Source organism: Macrobrachium rosenbergii, chromosome 42 (genome assembly GCF_040412425.1).
Source record: "Macrobrachium rosenbergii isolate ZJJX-2024 chromosome 42, ASM4041242v1, whole genome shotgun sequence".
Classification (NCBI taxonomy): Eukaryota; Metazoa; Arthropoda; class Malacostraca; order Decapoda; family Palaemonidae; genus Macrobrachium; species Macrobrachium rosenbergii.
The window spans coordinates 35,637,703-35,658,761 of record NC_089782.1 but is presented as its reverse complement, the minus strand read 5'-3'; the positions used below and the strand labels follow the sequence as shown (position 1 = coordinate 35,658,761).

The window sequence follows — 21,059 nt, the reverse complement described above, 5'->3', positions numbered from 1 at the left end:
TTAGTACAGTACTAGCACCTAGGAGCAGGTGACGCACGGATAACAAGCCGAAACAGCGACCCTCAGTAACTTAGGCACGGAATTTTTTGAGAGCATGACACTAAGGAACATTACTCTAGCAAACGTGAAATGGTTTAGATACGTTATCAATATATATAATTTGTATTTGTCCGAGTAACGAATATGTCGACAGTCACGACACAACACATTCTTTGAGAGATGAAGGAATTAGTACCATCGATTGATATTTACTGCGTTAATGGTAAATTACTTATTCTTTCCCTTTTTGATATACCGTATTCACGGAAATAACACTTAGTTTAGATTTGGCGTATAGAGAAAACCAACCTATATATCCGTATATGTTAACTTTTATTCGGGGGACACGGCAACGCAGTTAAGAGATCAGTATTCGTACATATTTCTCAATAGCGTTCTGTGTATGTAGTCATGAATATATTAATGATAAAATAGATATTACTAGGAGCACAAGTACGAAACTGAAATACCCTGATACTGGATCGGTCGATGCATCGAGAATGCCACCGCACACCAAAAAAAAAAAAAAAAAAAATTTTTATGGTGATGATAGATGAACACAAGTCACAAAAGATTACTCGTACCGCCATATTGTAATAGCTTTAAAAGATATTCCTCTTCTGCTTCAAACCAACATTAATGTGACAATTGAGAACAAGCTTACAAACAAACTAGCACTCTTAAAGAACTCTTCTGCCAATATCGTGACAAAATCTTTGATTGTACGTCTCTGGGGAGGAGAACTGAATCACATAACCTGTACACAGGAGAGGAGTCCACGATAGAGAGAAAACTGACACGAATTTAAATATCTTAAGATGAAAAAACTCGATCCGTTCATTTCAAATATATCAAAGGTACAGATGTTAAATGAAAGTGTATAAACCTAGACCAAGGGACAGTAAAACGATATGCTAATAATTTCCCATTAAGATAAAATCTAAATCAGGTGTCCCGCTAAAACGAGATTTATGTGTAGCGTCGTACTCCCGCAAAGCCAGGTTTAAATGGTTATTGCATTCTTCGTATATTTGAATGCTCAGTACTATGCATTCACTCTAGTTTGTACGTAATGTGAATTTCTTCTTCTCTGTAGAAATCCTTTGGAAAATGCCTGGACCGTCGAAATCGGTCAGGACCATATGATACGTTTGTGTGCGAGTGCGCATGTGCTAATGATATCAAATACGACACCATTTTACTAATTATATATCCACATGATGTTTCTAAAGAGCAGGACCTTGATATTTCCTAAACAAGCGAGTGCCTACACGAACACCTGGCAAATTACTGTGGTTTGTAATGTAGATGTAGACTTAATAATCCTCATATGAAAGAGCATAATTTTTTTTCGATTTAGATGGTAATGCTGAAGTTTATGCACACACGCACACACACACACACACACAGTACGGTATGTTATAGTTGTTCAGTGATCGTTAGGCTATGTGATTATCATGATGTTGATGCTGGTAAATTATTCTTTATAGAAAACTTTAGTTTGATGCAAAATTTAGTCTTGTTTTACTCAAAGCCTGGCGTGACTCGCGATGATTTCAGCCAAGTTTATCTCACGTACACACACTCCCACGCACACCAACGATCTGTCGTTTGCTGTCAGGAACAACTTAAAGAAATACTCTTTGTTGTGTACTAAGAATAATAACCCAATTTCTGTTTCCACCTTGTTCATCCTTTCCTTTTGCAGGTGTTGGTTAACGCAGCAATACTGATTTTATTAGAAAGACAAGATATTCTCTGGACATATGACAGTCACACTTGTTCTCATATTACCTCATGGTACTCTTATGGGGTTCATGATTGTTATACGTGCTGGCACCTTCGTTCGTTCAGAAATTCCATTCGCTTACATTCACGTATTTAGGTCAAGAGATCAAGACTAGTGTTTTCACTTAGTGAGACGAAACTGAAGTACCGAAATATAAAATAAAAGTATAAGCTTAAGCACAAATAAAACACAAAAACAAAACAGCTCAAAAGTTCACGTTGCAGCTGCGGTTATTAGGCCTATGCTTGCTTTGCACGTTCCGAAGACCATGGATTCAAACAAGGAAGCTAAGAGAAATCTTTAGACTACTAGTCTTATCCGGTAGCCAAGTGATTCATCATATGGTGCTGAATTTGTGCTTTGTATTCCTTCAGAACTGGGCTAATTTTGATTCGGTCATGATGCTCATAGTGATATATTATTCAGATCTGATTACAGATATATCTTATATCTTCTTAATTAACTTTGACTAATATTATATGTAAATGAAACTAACACAGAAAAATTAACATACAGCGTCGTGATAGACTAATCACTAAATACATTTACCTTAATCGTAATACTGCATAAATCTCAGATAGCTTAATTACGGTAGATCTTTAAAATCTTCTGTTCACGTCCTTTTTATTTCAAAATGATGTTGTTAGTACTCTACACTCATTAACAAAACCATTGGTGGGAAGCGAGCATTACAAGTTTCCCGCCAATCACGAGTACCTTCATTGACATCTGCTCTAGTTATTTACCGTCAACTCGAAAAAACAAAATGAAAAAACCATTTGCCCCTTTTCAATATAGATGTTGTTCCTTATAACATCTGTTCTGTTATCGATAAGTTCCGTTATAATGACCTAATGATGACGGTAACAGACTTTTGCCATTCCTAACCTTATATAAGTCTAGGCATATGACTTGTCTCGTAAAGCTAACTTACGATGCTCATATCCTTTCGTGTCTATTTGGCAATGACATCTTTTTGTTTTTACTAACTCCGCTTAAAGTATTGTTTAATTACGCTTCTTTTAAATTTCTTTCATGTTTTATTTCAAAAATTATGTTATTTGTCTTTATTAACCTAAAACCATTTTCTTAAAAGTTTGCCAATCATAAATTCAAATTGATATCTGAACATTTTTTACTTTTTCAACGAAAAAAGTAAAAACAGTTATTTTCTGAATAATGATGTTTGTTATAACAATTGTTCTGTTATGTTTCCATTATGATTACCTAATGATGACTTGACAGATGCAAAATATTTAATGTTATGAACAGTCTATTAGCTCTTGGTCTATTAATGCTAATATGATGTTGATATTCTTTTCTGTGTCTATTTGAAACTGAAACCATTTTTGTTTTATTGATCCTGTGATTTAAAATTTGAACAAATAAATATTCGTTTGTCTATACAGATTTCATTTTTTTTAAAAATGGATTGTTTAACTTTATGTTGTTATTACATTAAGCCTGCCTTATGTTGTACCAGCTCTAAGAGCAACTAATTTATTATCCCTGTAAACTGATAAAGGACACGTTCATTTTATGAAGGAGGTGTTTTGATGTAACCCAAAGATAATTCTGTCATTCCCAGAGAAAAAACAAACCATGGAATTGTTGACAAGCGAGTGAGGAACAGCGGATAACACGGGACTTAGGGTATTTTAATCTGAACATATTTCCCCTTTCAGTCAATCAGTTTAACTTTTTAATGGACTTTAATTAGAGCGAGTTTCTCAGTTACACTGAGAGTCGACGGCCTACCGAGTTTTGGTAATGAAAGAATCATTTGTGTTAATGGGAAGTTGTTTTAGATTAAGCATGGGTCCCTATCCAAAGGTGTCCAGAGTGTGGTAAGGTGTTGAGGAGAGTAAGAGGTCATATAAAAATAATGCATAAATAGGTAGAAAAAAATGCACACTGGTTTGCTTTGACTAATGCACTCATTAACTTTCCAATTTAAAGTCTATTAGCGATCCGAGAATTTTGTGTGTGTGGATATATATATATATATATATATATATATATATATATATATATATATATATATATATATATATATATATATATATATATATATATATAAAGCTTTTGAGTTGCTGGGCACATAAATGTCCAACATAGAATTTATAGGTCTAGCAACAGAAAATAAGAACATTTTCTTTACTGACCTGAGGAAATGTTATAGTTTAACTTCTTTCCCGTTTTCTAGACTCTCGGAGGCAACAGCACTGACTGCAGCTTTCCCCAGAATGACAGTTTTTCGTCGCTGGAGTCGCTTATAATCACCACACCAACTCCCGCACAAACAGTGACGATTCAGAAAGATAACTGCTTAGTAAATATTCTCGTATGTATCGATCAAGGGCAAATTACAGCGTCCGACAAGTGTTAAATCTCTCTAGTTCATCAGGGGTCACACACGATATCCCCAGCCGCGTGATGCGAATGAATACATTTTAGTATTTGATGTTGGGACATTTCCTTTTCCTTGTTAGTTTGTTCCTGTAAGTTTTGTCTTTTGTATTTTATCGGCAATCGTTATTTTTCTGGCTTGGTGAGGAAAGGCTGGAGCTACTACCATTACTGTTATTGTTATAATCTATTATTACTACTACTGCTACTACAGTAGTATTACCACAACAGAACGATTCGTTGCCCTCAAATGTACTCGACACTCTCATGTATTTGGAGATGAATATCACGTGCCCGATGAACTGAAGTAATTTGCTTATAAGAAAGTTTCTCTAAGGAAATAAAACACACGCCTAACTGAAATCAGTTCTTCAAGTAGATCTGTTTGGTGCCATTAAAGGAATTCGGGGGACACATTCGTCTGCTTGGTGAGAAGCAATACATCTTATTTTACAACTACAGATTTACAGGACAGGTGTCTTGTAGTGTGCGAAGTGTAGTGGTATAGGAGCCTCTGTAAAGAAGTAAAATACATGTTTAACTGAAATTCAATAATCAAGTAGAACTTTTTGGTGCCATTGATGGAATCCTGGGGACATATTCGTCTGCTTGATGAGGAAACAATACATCTTGTTTTACCATTACAGATTTAACAGGTTTCTTGTACTGTAGATCTTGTAGTTTATGATATACAGTGTTATAGGGGCCTCTGTAAAGAATTAAAATGCATGTTTAACTGAAATAAACTCTTCAAGTAGATATTTTTGGCGTCATTAATGAAGTCGGGGAGAGATACCAATCTCTTTGATGAGAAACAATACATATTATTTCCACATTACTTATATAATTACAGGTGTCTAACTTAAATAAACTTGCAGACATTTTGTGTGATTGATGAAGTGATCGAGGAGGAAGAAACAATACATATTCCCACATTACTTACTGATTAAAAAGTCGTCGCTAAAAGAGTGATGTTTTATTGTGATTTTACGCTAATCGACGGAAAACAAGGTGAGAAACTGGCATATAAATCTCAAGAACTGAAATAATATGATTGTAATGATGATTTAATGTTAATCTTGTTATTGAAGGTGTATCTACTTAGGCTGGAAAGATTCCTATAGACCTAGGTTGTTCACCTTGCCCGCGGTGAGCTAGCGTATGGCAATTGACGCTTTCCTCTTATTTTACCTGCTGAACATGGATTTAAAATAATATTTTGTCGGTCGGCTGTAACTGAAATGTAATTGACCCTTGAAAACGGCACGTCTTATTGACCCTTGGAAACTGGCGTTCTGTCTGCACTGACCTGGAGTGGGTCGATTTAAAGGCTCAAGGTCTTCTTCAGTTTAGCAGCGGCCCACCGGCAAAATATTACCTTATACTCTTGCAAAGCAAGTAAAATAATATAGAAAAACGTCAGTTGCCAAAGTCTAGCTCCACTGCGCACTATTCGAAGCATTCGTAGACGGGAAACAAAACATCACCGTTTCCGCTTTCAACTTGGGTGGCCTCTATAGGTCGCCGTAGCAGAACGCTGCATTTTTAAAGATGACTGCAGGCTCGTATGTTCTGCCAAGAGGCAATTGCTTTAGATTCTTGTTCAGCAAGTGAAATAACAGGAAAACGTCAATTGCCAGTCGCTCGCAGTTCTCGCTATGCGTAGACAACCGGCAACTGCTGATTGGTGAACCAAAAGCTAGCGCATGCGTGTTAAGGCTTAGAATGAAAAGTGCCTTTGGAGTGGCTCCCACTATCCGTTTATTCGCCCTTCTTTTTACGCTTGTTTTTCGCGTTCCAAATGACATATGTAACAGGAAATACAACAGTAAGGTATCGAAACCTTTTCCCTAATAGTTATTTACCCCACCAAAAACCTACTAATTCCAATTAACGGGTCTCCTTACTGTTAGCTATTCTCGAAATGGGGTTTTACCACACCAGTTCAAAGATAATTTACAGTTTAATTACAGCCGAGCCACAAAATATTACTTTAAATTCTTGTTCAGCAGGTAAAGTTCTATAGAAAAACGTCAACTGCCATAGGCTAGCTCACCGCGGACAGCCGGCTTATATCTACCCTGACCTGGAGTTCATTTCGAATAAAATAAACCGATACGAGCATTCATTGTCATTTATTAGGTTTTTGTATCGAGTCGGTCATAAAAAGTAATAAGCTACATACATAACGTAGTATCCTTAGGCCTATTTGTTAATTTGAGTAGATAGGAAATGAAGGATAGGCCTATGCTAGGTTAATGACATTATGGACAATTAAGGTGCAGTTTATGGCCGGGGTTTGCAATATGGTGGCACCACCAATGGCCAGCTTAATATGACGTAATGGACACTACCAAAGGTCAGTTAGTTGGTCTCATATCCATGTCTTTGTCTATATTTATGTCCATGACAAATAACCTAGGCCTACTGTGTATAGGCCTGCGAGCATATTTTCACATTCACCAAACCTGTAGTGGCCAATTAATGGGCACTACTAATATGGCCAATTAATGGACACTACTAATATGGCTGCATTAATGTGTCGGAAATTTGGTTAGGCTTTTGAAATGAGAGTGCATAGCATATAGTTACTTTTTAGGCTTAGTAAATGCTGACATTTATGATATAAACTGTCTTGATTATAGTTACTTAAAAGAAGGCACTTCACATCATGTATAAAAATATTAGGAATTAGTCCTTACAGGCCTGAGTTTATGCATTCAGTAACTGTGAACCTCTAAATTATCAGCTGAATATGGAAACCAGCTCGAAATTAAGATGGAAAGTCTTTTCTAGGGTAATTTTCTTTTTGGAATGACTGAATTAAGTAGGAATATATTTTTTATTGTTATGTAAGGTGTTAAAATACATCTTACATTACTGTAGGCCTGTATGTCTGGCCATTTCTGTATTAGGTTCAAAGTCATTTGCCAATAACCTATAAATCTGAAGCCTTTGCATAATGACCACTTGAAGGCCTCTAGGTGTGTACGATACCTGTTAATCAGATGTATTTATTTTGTTAATTAAATGTGAGGTATTATACAAATTAAATCTGAAACTAGTTTTGAATTAGTTTTAAGATCTTTTGTGAATTAGAAATAAGTAAATTGATATTACATATTCAAATAAGCAGTGCTTCCTTAGTGGCTAAGGAAGTACAGTACTGTGCAGTAGATAAGACTTACTATATATATGCCTTATATTTAAGAGATCTATGTAAGGTAATTCATAATTGTAATTTGTAAAGAATAACCCTAAGAATGAGTTGGTTTACTTTTAATGGAGTTGAATTATAAATTCTAATGAACTGGTATATTTAATACATTTTTAAACGTTTTGATATTTTATCTCATACTGAAAAAAGCAAATTTTAATAACCAGTATTAAAACTAAGCAATATTTTATCTTATATTTTTTAGGCTGAGTTCATTCCCAAGGGATCTGAGGTGAAGTCCCTTGTTTTGCCTTATTAGGTAAGGTATGGCAAGGTTAGGCTATGCAAATTGAACTAGTTTCATATGCTAGCTGGAGAGCTCCTATCAAATGCAGTAAGAATTTGTCGTTCAGCCTCATTAAAAATAAACAGACTCATTCCTGTGGTCAGTCTTTACAAATTGTGAATAAGCTTACGTGGGTCTTGTAAATAAACTCTTAGTGGACGTCTGGAATAAAACTAGACGCAGTCATATAAAGTTTAATAGAGTCATTTTTCACGGTCATGATGACTTCATAAATCATTTTCCCTGTCGTGGGAAAACACTTGTGTTGAATTGGTTTTGATTTTTGAAAAATAAGTTTGTGTACTTTTGGATCATTTATCATATGTGGTGCTACAGTATTTTTTCAGTTTGTTAGGATTTTTATGAGTCAGTATTTATACCATTACAGTACTGTGAGTATTGAATTAAGTCTCTCTCTCTCTCATTGTAAACATTGTTCTTAATTGAATTATCACTCATTATTATTTTGAAACATCCCTGATAACAAGAATCATTCGTATCTTTATGAGGAGGTTAACTTTGTTGTAAACCTGAACACTAGAGAGAGGTAAGCAATGCTTATCATTTGAGGCTGTTTACATCTTACTTATTCTTCTTTTCTTCGTTCCCACAGCCATCCCTGTGCTAGGGGTCTACTGCCTTGATGTGTTTTCTGCAACTGAGATGGTTGTGGTAATGAATTCTTGGAACTCTTCTTCAGAATAACCTTAACCAGCGTTATTTGTCACTAAGGTATGAAGAAGCAAAAATTTGATGGTAAGAAATTTTTTAAAGTTAAATAATTATCCCCATATTTTGTCCCTCTTATGTTGTTTAGTGACCAGCATGCTAGCCTCACAAGCAAGAGGGATCAGAGTAAGGAACATTGTGAACATTTTCCTATAAACCTGTGGGTCCGCTTTGGACTTAAGTACAGAAGAGAGACTCTTCCATGCTGTAATGCTCATTTCTCCATGAAAAACAAACGATAAAGTTAAGGTTCCAGGGATTAATGAAAGAGAACTTCCTCCTAAATTTTATTTATGAAAAATGGATTGTTTTTATGTTTATATATTTTTTGTATTTTGATTATCCAAATACACATATTCTTTGTACTTAAGATCTAGTGTTTATCACTATTTGGTAATTTATCTGTGTCAGTTAATTCATCATACTGTTGGCGTTTAGTCTTCTAGACTATTTCATAGATTAAAAGGTGCAGTTGATGAAACTGGCATAAGAGAAAGATTTTCCACTGTACAAATTGGTTATTACTGAGAATATATATTTTGTAAGAAGCTAATGTTAGACCTGTAGAAAGTGTGAAGATCCTGAGGGATTGATACTGAATGGGCTAGGTATTATTGATAATATGTTATTTTTTTGTGCTATATTATACAAGGATAATAGTGTGTGTTTGTTTGAAAGGTTAATTTAACAAGAGTGATGTCTGGCTTCACAGCCAGAGCTGAGTGTAAGTTACACCATTGTTTTTCATAATATGGAATGATGAGATGAACGTAAGTGATGGTAGCCCTAATATTAAAGGTCTGAGTGATGAAATTGATATACTGTAGGTGTGGTTTTTTTTAACTTTGTGGTATTATTCAGCTACATAATAATGATACACTGTCTTTAGGGATATGTTAATGCTTGACTCTGACCAAATTCACAGAGTATTTTCATTTTCATTTAACCTTTTGAGTCAGGCAGACCTCATAAGAGGTCCAATATCAGCTTTGTGGTTGTGTACGGCTATCCTCATATGAGTCGACTTTTATTTTGCACCATTTTATTTGAATGAAATTTGTGGGAACTCATTCATATGGCTTAGCTGGACCATAAGTAAAATTGGGAACTTAACAAGCCTTAGTTTTGTGATTTGGAGGAAGGGTGGTTGTCCATAGGATTTCGTGGAGCTGCTAATCCTAGTTCTTCCAGACTAGTCCATATCCTGGTGATTCTGGCCACATTCAGGGTTGGATGGTGATGAGTTAGTAATTTGCAAAAATCAGGCTTTAGCCCTTCTAGTGGTTGGACCATTAGTTGAGCAGAAAATGTTGTGAAGGGTGGTGATACTGCTAATCCTGGATCTCCCCAGCTCCATACATCGCCTTGCAATCCTTTGAGTTGTGTGATGATGATGTTGATGCGTCCATGTATCAACATGAACATAATGATGCTGAAGGTAGTACAAGTGCACATTACAACTGAGGATGAAAAGGAGAGACTCATTAGAAGAGAGTTTTTAACAAACTGATTTTTTTTTTATACCAAATGTATGTGCATGTCATCCTTTTTCTGTTGATTGTAATTGGCCGACCTAAAACTTTGTCCAGTCAAGGGTTTAGGTTGTTATATATTTAGCCCAGAGCTTGGGTGCAGTTGAATGTGGACTAACCTTCCTTTTATTTAGCCACTTGCGGCTGCAAGCAATTTCTGTAGCTGCTCTGGGGTTAACCGCGGAGCTATACCTGGCGTGGCTCCATCCTTGCAGTAGAAAATTTCCCTGCAAATTCCTAGTGAGTCCATTGTGTAGCAGCTGCCTTTGCAGGTGGTCACATCCAGTATGACCTTTCCTGTAAGTGGAATTGGAAGTAAAACACACACACACACTCTCTCTCTCTCAGTGGGGCTTGAACAGATTCATTTATTTATCAAAATTGCGTTCAGAGTTGCATGGCCCTGTCATTCATTTACGTCAATATGTAAACATATGGAAATAAATTTAGTAAATTATAGGAAAGGTTGTGAAACTCTTGCTTATGATTGACTGAAACATTCAAAAGTAAAAATTTGAAGCGAGTTAGTATTGGAAGGTTAGAAATTTCATGCAGAAGCATAACCCTAACCTTGTAAGTTGGCATCAAATTAGATTTAGGTTTACTTCAAGGTTAATGTGGACAAATTAGAATTAGGGTAAAACCAGTGTACCAGTGTGGCGATTACTGTACCGCAATCAGAAGAGGAGTATCATAACTGCTGTTTAGTATGATATCATGCAATTCTGTAGTCCATGCTGAGTACTATTACAGTCAAGAAACAAGACATTTAAAAAGTAGTTTATGTTGTATTTCAAGACTTATCAGTTGCCACGCAGTTTGTTTAGCTTGATCGTTACGATCTTATTTTATGAGCAGTTGCCCTGCAGTCTGTTAATGCTTGTTGGTTACGCACTGGTTTAATGTGCAGTTGCCATGTAGTCTTGTTTATGCTTGTTTGTTGCAATGTGGTTTAATGAACAGTTGCCATGCAGTTTGTTTATGCTTGTTTAGAGAGATGTTGCCATGCAGTCTGTTGGTTACGATCTCGCTTCCAGAATTTTGTTTTTGTGTGTAGCCCATTCTCTCTCTCTCTCTCTCTCTCTCTCTCTCTCTCTCTCTCTCTCTCTCTCTCTCTCTCTCTCTCTCTCTCAAATAAAACCATTGCAAGCACTATTGATAATACTGACAAGGTATTGGTGCTTCTGCCAGTGAAATAGCCAGATGTAGGAACACCTGTGAGGGGTCGACGAATATATTTTCTCATTATAGAAACTGGCCCAATTTCATGAAATATATCCAAAGGTGATCTTTTACGGTCACATTTATAGTTAATTTTAGAGCACTTAGGCAGTTCATTTGCCGGAGTTAGTATGCTAAATACATGCATAAAACGATTCAAAAATCTGTCGACAGCCAATTTTGAAGTTAGTAAATGTAGTGCGTTCATTTTTTTAATTGACTATACATGTAAAAAAAACTTTATCAGCTATTGGTGCTTATTTCAGAAAATATTATGGTAACCCAGTTAGCAAGGTTGTTTAGAGAGCCAACGGAAAGTCTTCCTGCCCTGATGAGGTGTTGGCAAACGCGCTCTCTCTCTCTCTCTCTCTCTCTCTCTCTCTCTCTCTCTCTCTCTCTCTCTCTCTCTCTCTCTCATATATATATATATATATATATATATATATATATATATATATATATATATATATATATATATAGATATTCAAATTTTGATAGTAGTAGACGCTGATATAAGGATCTTTTAGCTAGACTTCCAGACTTCAAGGTCCCCAAGTCTAGGTAAAGGAGTATGTGCATCTTAACTAATGACTTCATTCTCGTCGAACAGAACAGAACTTTCTACGAGAATCGAGAGAAAACTATTATTTACTTTTATTCTTATCATTATCATTCACATATACAGATTATTATTGAACTGTTCAGCGTAGGTTTAAAGGTTTGGTGAGTCAGAGCTTTTTCTGTTCTCGAGACCAAAAACTCTGCCAGAAACTGGATAGTTATTGCTAAGCCAGCGTGTTGCACTCAGGGCATGCGTGGTCGAAGGTGGCGGTTAATAGAGTTGTTTGTAGAAAGGAAAGCTATTAAAACAGTGATTATTATTATTATTATTATTATTATTATTATTATTATTATTCAGAAGATGAACCCTGTTCATATAGGACAAACAAGCCTCCCACAGGGGCCGTTGACATGTAAACCAAGCTTCCAAAGAACATGGTGTTCATTTGAAAGAAGTAACAGAAGGTAATGGGAAATATAGAAAGAAGAAATCAGTTATTAGAAAAGAAAATAAAAGATTAACAAATTAATAGATAAACAGATAAAAATGTAAGTCAAATATATAAAGCACAAGGGAATTGCTTACCTTGTGGCCTGAAGAGATAATTCTCCAGGTCAGGGTCCCATATGATCTCCTCCACCTCCTTCAAGGACTGGGGCAGAGAGAGGAGGAGGAGACCCAGCATCCTCTGGAGATTGAGCAGAACGACTTTCTGATACTCGAGCGGACATTCCGCTGATCCCGGGGGCGTCCGGACGTCGGACTGAAGGATCACGTCTACCATTTCGTGGTTGGTGTGTTTGAGTCTCTGCAGGTATGCTGGAATGGAGGAAGATGACGATGTTAGCTTGCTCGAAGTTTATGGCATTTTTTTGTTCAGTATTTTCGTTTTAGCTCATTAAAGAAAGGTGGTAGTATTTTTAGTTGTTGTAGTTCTTCATTGGAGGGGTGGGAAGAGCTCTCGGCTAGCACGCTGATGGCCCAGCGTTCGACTCTCCTACCGGCCAATGAAGAATTAGAGGAATTTATTTCTGGTGATAGAAATTCATTTCTCGTCATAATGTGGTTGGGATTCCACAATAAGCTGTAGGTCCCGTTGCTAGGTAAGCAGTTGGTTCTTAGCCACGTAAAATAAATCTAATCCTTCGGATCAGCTCTGGGAGAGCTGTTAATCAGCTCAGTGGTTTGGTTAAACTAAGATATACATAACTTATTTTTAGTAGTAGCAGGCAGGATTTACCTTTGGAACGGCTCCCTTGCTCGTTCTGATCCTCCTTTGTTTGTGTTTGTTTAAGTTGCCTATTATGATACTAGGCATGTAAATAGTCAGTAGAGTTTGATTTTGTGTAACACCCCCACTTTCTCTCTCTCTCTCTCTCTCTCTCTCTCTCTCTCTCTCTCTCTCTCTCTCTCTCTCTCTCTCTCTCTCTCTCTCCAATGTCAGCCAAGGGTTACAAGCCTTCGGAATGCTGTGTTCCGAGTACCTTTCGGATGTTCCTTATTTATTAGTTTTTGTTGAGGTATTGTGTATATTTTTGAAAAATAACTGGTTTTAGTAATAACATCTTATTGTGGTGGTTTTATCTAATGCATTTTCTGGTGCAGAACTAAGAAACTATCTCGTTAGTTAGATCTTTCCTTGGGCTGCTGTTGACATGTAGGTGAGGATTACTTTTTCTGGTTGATATGGGAAATTTTGCAAGACATTTGGCCCTGTTCAGGAAAGTGACTCAGGGGAGATTCGCTAGATGTAATGAATTTTTTATTTTACGTTACGTTGGGGGGGTGGGGTGTTGGTAATGTGGTTGAAGTACGCAAATAATTTTTAGAAAATATTTCCTACTCAGCCAGTTCATCCTCTCTCTCTCTCTCTCTCTCTCTCTCTCTCTCTCTCTCTCTCTCTCTCTCTCTCTCTCTCTCTCTCTCTCTCTCTCTCTCTCTCAAAACAGGCGAATGCCGTAATATTTTCCCCTTTTTATCAGAAGTTGGACCCAAAACCTAAGACATAACATTTCTTTTGATTTAAAGGATACATCCTGCCAATTTTGCTGTTTATAACCTCAGTGAAAATTGTCTAGAGTACCATTGGTGTATAATTCATAGAGTAAGAAATGAAATACTTGACTTACGTGCCCTCCATAAGTACAAAAGGTCAGGATCTAATGCCAATGGAAGTCTAGAAGCAAGTGCACTGTCCAGTTCCTTCTCTAGAGATCTTGGATCAACCGGCCCAGCTTTCTTGATGTTGACAAACGAAGGAGCAATCAGCTGATCCGAGGGACCGGAATGTGCAGAAGACTCTTCTGGCAAGTTAGAATATGTGGGTTCTGACAAGTTTGCTTGCGTTGGTTCTGACGTTTTCGGCAAGTTTGAGTGTGTGGGTTCTGACATGTTTGAATTCGTGGCTACGGACAGGTTTAGATGTGTGGATTCTGACAAGGTCGAGTTCTTGGGTGCTAACACGTTTGCATTCGTGGACTTGTAGAAAGGTTCTTCAGTTGTTCCAGGAAGGTGCGGTGGCACAAAAGCTGCAGTTACATGTGAAATCAGGCCGAAAAAGGATGTGGTAATCAAGGATGTTAGTTCATGTGGTGTATCTGTAACGTTGCCGGTAGAATTTTTGGAACTGTAATTGCCTTTTATTTCTTTAACTGTTGCTATATCTGGGCTTTCTGTGTACTTGTCATGTACAGAAGGCTTTTTATCAGAAGGCAGAAGATTTAATTTACTTGGAAGGGCCGAGTATTTGCTCGAACTTACAGAATTTTTTGGTGAATACTCAGGTGTGATGCTGTTCTCTAACACGTCTTTGGACGATGTGCCTTTGATTTTGTTGTTGAGCTCAAGTGGCTTCTTCAGACTTACAGTGTCAGTTGAATCTACGAGCGTGACTGAAGATGTGTGTCTTTTCACTGGGAAGGTTGATTTAATTGTGAATGTCTGAGGGGCCACTAAAGGCTTGTATGAAGTATCTTTAGGGTGTGAAGAGAGAGGTTTGAGATTTAAGACATACGTTTTAGGCTCAGACATTTTTGGAGTCTCAACGGGATTTGGTGTGGTGGTAATCTTATTCAGATCCAGTTCAGATGATGTGAATGTAAGGGTCTTAAAGGGATATGTTGTAGTGGTAATTGTATTCAGTTCTCGTCCAGATGACGTAAATGTGGGAATCTTCAAGGGGTATGGTGTAGTGGTAATTCTATTCAGTCCTCTTTCAGGCAATGTCAGTGTGAAACTGAAGTCACTGAGAGTAGGTGTAAAGGGCATCAACGTAGAACTGAGGGTTCTGGTTTCATCCACTGAACTGTCGTCAGGATTCTTGGAAGTGGTTGTGACAGGGTCCTGTTGTGATGTAGATGAAGTCTGGGTCTGTCTTGTTCGTTTTGGAAAATCCAGTTCTCCAGTGAAGACGGGACCTCTTTCTGTTGACAGCTCACCACTGATGTCTAACCCTATTGCTGCTGTTGTTGTTGGCAGGGTTCCAGAAGTTTTGTTTACCCACTGTCTTGGAAATTTTCCAGTGTAGTTGATAGAAGCAGGAGCGACTGATACTCGTGGTAAGCCGGTCAGGCTGTCCGAGCAGTTTTCCTCTGGAAAACGAGAGTAAATTTTACTTTTGAAAGTTTAGGATTCTCGTTCAGTGATGTTTTAAAGTGTGAGGCTATTTTGGATTGTTGTGGTTTCAAAAGGATTGCGCATTAAAGGTAACACTCAGCATTCATTTCCAGCTCTCTCTCTCTCTCTCTCTCTCTCTCTCTCTCTCTCTCTCTCTCTCTATCTATCTGATAATGATACGCATCCGTGTTCGTCCTGTCATGATTAGGTTAATTACGTTGTAAAGTTGTTAACCTTATATTGTCCGATATCCATCATGTAGCGTTTTAATTCTCTCTCTCTCTCTCTCTCTCTCTCTCTCTCTCTCTCTCTCTCTCTCTCTCTCTCTCTCTCTCTATATATATATATATATATATATATATATATATATATATATATATATATAATATATATATTTATTGTATGTGTTATGTATCAGATCAAAATTTGATGCTGATCGGTAATAATCCAAGCAGCATATTTTAAAGGTAAAACAAATGAAGATGTAATTTTATATTTTTGGTGAATATTAAGATTCAGAACAATGGCGTAATTTGGGTAAATTTCTTTTTCTTTCAATAGACCAATGCAGTGTGATCCTGGAGTTATTGGGGGCTGTAGAACTTTGAATCAGTGCAAAGAGAGAGTGAAAGAGATAAATAATGGTTTGTGCCTAACTTGGTCATTTCAGCAGATTTCTTTTTATATATTTAGGTACGGGATATATATATATATATATATATATATATATATATATATATATATATATATATATATATATATATATATATATATATGTATGTATGTAGTTATGTATATTATATATAAATGTATATATATATATATATATATATATATATATATATATATATATATATATATATATATATATATATATATATATATATTATATATATATATATATATATATATATATATATATATATATATATATATATATATATATATATATATATATATATATGTATTCTAATAGTTATTAATGCCCTCTTAACTTCGCCAAGAGCGAAGTTAAGAGGGCATTGTGGCTATTAGAATTACATATGTGTCTGGTATAAGTGACCAGTAGATTCTGCATATATATATATATATGTATATATATATATATATATATATATATATATATATATATATATATATATATATATATATATATATATATATATATATATATATAGAGAGAGAGAGAGAGAGAGAGAGAGAGAGAGATTTTACCCATGATAGATATTGTAACTGGCAGGTGCGAATTCAAAGCTCCGAATTGTAGAGGCGTAAAGAGTATTTTCTTTAATCATAACTCTCACAGTATTTATCTGACAACCATAAAAGTGATTTATTATTCAAATACAATGTTAGGGGAGTGATAAGCCTAAAGCCTCTTTGAGGTAGATGATATTAGTCCGGAAAACAGGGGCAGGGAGAGAATTCGGAAGCCTAAATCGGTAAACAAACAAATTACAGTACTTGCTTTTCTCCACTGACCCCTTTTCTCCATGCTTATTATTATTCCTTAAACGTTCGAACAATATCCTCTTGTTTGTTCCTTCGCAACCGTATGGGCTCTACTTTTATCTGCCTCCATAAATTTCTTGCTTGAGTTTTTACTCATAAAAGAATAAGCATATCTCACTTTTTTTTACCAGCTTTATTTTGGGCTACTTTATTGAAGCTTCTTCTCTAGATCTCTCATTTCATTGTTCCACCGCTAGCTACTTTTTTTTATTATATTTTCCTACGTACCCATAAAAGCACGCATCCCTTTTGATACAGTGAATCCACTCTTGAAATTTTTATGCTCATACACTAATTCCACTTAAGCGTATGTAACGTTATTCCTCGTAGGGGGGTAGTGACGTCAGTGAACCCCATGCGGTGCACTGTAGACATTACTTAAGGTTCTTTGCAGCGTACCGTCGTCGGCCCCTAGCTACCAACCCCTTTCGTTCCTTTTACTGTACTTCATTTCATATTCTCTTTTTTCCATCTTAGTTTCCACCCTCTCCTACCAATTGATTCATAGTGCAACTGGGAGGTTTTCCTCCTGTTACACCTTTCAAATTTTCTCCTGTTAATTTCCGCGTCAGCGCTGATTGATCTTATAGGTCCCAGCGCTTGTCCTTTGATCTAAATTCTATATTCAATTCAATCGTAACTTTATCCCATTTTTATTCATCTCCTCATATGTCTTTTCACACTAATGTGTTACAGACTCACTCGTCATCAGTACCTATATGGACGCATGTTGAACCCCTTTGCTCAACTTGAACTTTGCTTCAACAAAATGATGGGCAGATAAACTTTTTAAGATTCATTTAAAACTACATACTGTATTCTTAACAGTGAAGCTCCTGACAGAGCATATTTCTACAGGTTACCTATCATTCTAAATCACTCTGTGCACTCCACACCTTCCAGGTAGAACATCAGCTTCACCAACTATTATTGCATTTAAATCGCACAGCACAACCACCATTTCTGGTTTATCAACTATTATTGTATTTAAATCGCACAGAATAACCACCGTTTCTGGCTATACAACTATTATTGCATTTAAATCTCACAGCACAACCACCGTTTCTGGCTTATCAGCTGTTATTGCATTTAAATCGCACAACACAACTACCATTTCTGGCGTATCAACTATTATTGCATTAAAATCTGAAAGCACAACCACCGTTTCTGGTTTTCAGTATAGGCAGGCACAGATTCAGAACTGACGAGGAACATTTACTCTCACCTCAGTTGCTTTCATTCGGGGATCACAAATGGATACTTTGATAGAAATTTCTTTTCCAACAATGTTTTTCACCCTCGCAATACTTAGAATTCCATTATAGTTAGTGATGCGTCTATGGCATCACACGTTCACTTTGATTTTGTGCATGATTTAATAAATTTTCAGATTTTGCTAACATTGTTGTCTTTCTATATTTGCACAATCCATGCGTTTTTTTGTTACATTTACAATTGTGTTGTCCATATATATATATATATATATATATATATATATATATATATATATATATATATATATATAGATAGATAGATAGATAGATAGATAGATAGATAGATAGATAGATAGATAGACAGTTGTAACAGATCTCAAATCTAACCATTTTCATAAGCTTGGCGCGTGTGTACATCCATTTACTGGCCCCAGTTGCCGTGTCTTCTTACCTGCCGTATCGTTGAAGAGGCGAATGGGCGCGGGCGTGATGACAACGATGCCCCTGAGGTGTTCGAAGCACGTGACCATCAAGAGCGTCACCTGAAGAAGCGCGTTGACGTCGCTCCTGAAAGACGAGCGTTCTTGCGTCATGTCTTTGACGCCGCGTCGTCAGATGATTGCGCCGATACAAAGCGGAGAAAACCGGATTAGATTACGCAGCAACGAGTGGTTGTGGAAAGGTTGTTGAATCTGTTACTGCGAGGAGTTGTTAGCGTGATAACAAGAGACGCGAAGGCAGGCAGTTGGGAGGCAAAAGCGTGAAGTCGCCCTCGAATGGACTTGCTCGCCACTGCTAACACTTGACAAGAAGACACAGACTTCTCCTTTCAGTTCGCATCCTTTTAGAAGTCTCGTGCTCATTCTTACTCCTCCTCCTCCTCCTCCTCCTCCGCGTTTTCTATCCTCCTCCTCCTCCTCCTACTCCTCTTCTACACAACGAGTCGTTGTCTTGAAAGGGAAGTTTGGTAAGCTGATTCGTTGTGTTTGTTTATTGCATGTTTGTGCATAGACAAATATATATATATATATATATATATATATATATATATATATATATATAGTGTACAGTGTACAGTATGTATGTAAATTCTCTTCTCTCACTGACACACTATATGGATAAATGGCACGTGTGTGTGTACGTACACGAGTGTTCGTGATCACATGCACACAAATATTTGTTTTACAAGAATCTCATCTAAAGTGATGTAATCACGTCACAGGGCATACAAGTGGCCTCTATCTTTTAACACAAAGGGTATATTCTTCTCCCTCTTTCTATCATCCGCGCTGTTTTAGTCCGTTTTCCTTTTCGTCATGAACGCTCTTCTATTAACTTCCCATTCTTCTCGCCCTTTCCTTCCCCCTTTCTCCCTTACCTCCCTCCCCTCGCTCCCTTCCTCCCTCCCTTCCTTTACCTCCCCTCTGCCGTTCGAGATGAAGTCATTGACCTTCTACGTAAAGTTTTTTGTTTGTTTGTTGTTCTGTCGCAGCTTCTTTATTTCATGTTATTTTCATTGTCTCTTGAGTTATGAACATTTTTATTTCATTTTCTTCATTGTATCTTGCGTAAGAGACATCTGCATTTCATTGTTTTTCTTCATTGTATCGAGTAATGGACAGTTTACCTATTTAGACCCTTAACCGATGACTATTTTAGCAAGTGCCCTTGCTGGCATAAGGCCACTTTCAATTAGCAATGCCAGGGGTGACTGGTGCTGTCAGGCTAACAGTAATTGATGAACGAATACGCTGTAGAACAGGTTAGGTTAGAAAGTTGCGCACGGTAGCAAATTGGGGTTCATTGTCCGTATCGTTCTCATTGCCATGTTAATCTGTAGTTCAGTCACAGCACCGGTTTGTCAGTAAAAAGGTACTTACACATACACACACACTCATCGAATGTGTTGCTTGCACATACACATAAAGCGTATGTGTGTACTCGGTGTCAGCTGTCTCTTTGCATCAAAGTAAAACTGTGAAAAGATGCCAAAAATACTCTGGTTAATTTTAGCTTTCAGTTCGTTGACAGATGCATTAACAGAACAGTGTACCTCTTAGGGGAGTCGTGCCGTCAGTGCACCTCGTGCGTTGCACTGTAGGCATTACTTAAGGTTATTTGCAATGTGCCTTCGGCCCCTAGTTGCAACCCCTTTCGGTCCATTTACTGTACCTCCCTTCATATTCTCTTTCTTCCAAAATTACTTTCCAGACTCCCCTAACAATTGATTCATAGTGCAACTGCGAGGTTTTCCTTCTGTTGCACCTTTTAAACCATTTGACTGTCAGTTTCCTTTTGAGCGCTGAATGACCTCATAGGTCCCAGTGCTTGGCCCTTGGCCTCAGTTAATATTCAATTCAGTTCAGTTCAACTGAACAGTGTAATGACTTTTAACTCGCATCTAGGCTCCAGGTATTCATCCCTTATTCTTCTTTAAAATCATGTTGGCTGACATAGAGGGAACTTTTATTCGTGTACATTCTTTTTAATTTTTTTTTTAAACTGGATGTTTTGTTTTTTGGTCAGTAAATTTAAGTGAGACTGATTTTTTTTCTTTCCTACTCATACTTCTCCAGATGACTGCCTTTTCCCACAAATGGATGCCTAATTTTGGAAAGTTCTTGGGCAGATTCACAAAGATAGAACTGCTGATGATTCAGAGGTCATAGAATAGAACTGCTGATGATTCAGAGAACTGCTTGTGATTCATAGGTCATAGAATACAACAGGTGATGATTCAGAGGTCACAGAATAGAACAGCTGATGTTTCGGAGGTCACAGAATAGAACAGCTGATGATTCAGAGGTCACAGAATAGAACAGCTGATGATTCAGAGGTCACAGAATAGAAGTGCTAATGATTCAGAGGCCACAGAATAGAACTGCTGATGATTCAGAGGTCACAGAATAGAAATGCTGATGATTCAGAGGCCAC

The 21,059-nt window shown here is 36.9% G+C and overlaps 2 protein-coding genes and 1 long non-coding RNA gene across 7 annotated transcripts in view; 1 reads left to right on the top strand and 2 right to left on the bottom strand.

Annotated features, from left to right (window-relative positions):
- Positions 1 to 4,163, bottom strand: part of LOC136828250 (probable chitinase 10) — a 68,685-nt gene extending 64,522 nt beyond the window's left edge. Inside the window, 1 exon segment of the mRNA XM_067086109.1 lies at positions 3,994 to 4,163. The gene's annotated coding sequence lies outside the window, so the exon portion shown is untranslated.
- Positions 1 to 21,059, top strand: part of LOC136828253 (uncharacterized) — a 295,190-nt gene that overhangs the window by 27,392 nt on the left and 246,739 nt on the right. For 2 of the 3 annotated variants that reach the window (XR_010849970.1, XR_010849969.1), the window contains exon 2: positions 8,354 to 8,496. This is a non-coding gene — a long non-coding RNA (uncharacterized lncRNA). The remainder of the gene's footprint in view (positions 1 to 8,353; positions 8,497 to 21,059) is intronic. The other variant, XR_010849971.1, reaches the window with a different exon arrangement.
- Positions 8,744 to 18,973, bottom strand: LOC136828251 (mucin-17-like). Of its 3 annotated transcripts, none has more exons than XM_067086113.1 (5): positions 18,577 to 18,973; positions 13,914 to 15,374; positions 12,370 to 12,603; positions 10,121 to 10,298; positions 8,744 to 9,901 (listed from the first exon to the last, which is right to left on the bottom strand). In XM_067086113.1, exons 1-4 carry the CDS (start codon positions 18,716 to 18,718, stop codon positions 10,132 to 10,134), a joined length of 2,004 nt encoding a protein of 667 aa, XP_066942214.1. In that variant the 5' UTR covers positions 18,719 to 18,973; the 3' UTR covers positions 8,744 to 9,901; positions 10,121 to 10,131. The 3 variants fall into 3 exon arrangements, with proteins under 3 accessions (XP_066942214.1, XP_066942212.1, XP_066942211.1); XM_067086111.1 differs by having other exon boundaries at positions 8,744 to 9,929; positions 18,577 to 18,966; XM_067086110.1 differs by having other exon boundaries at positions 8,744 to 10,298; positions 18,577 to 18,967.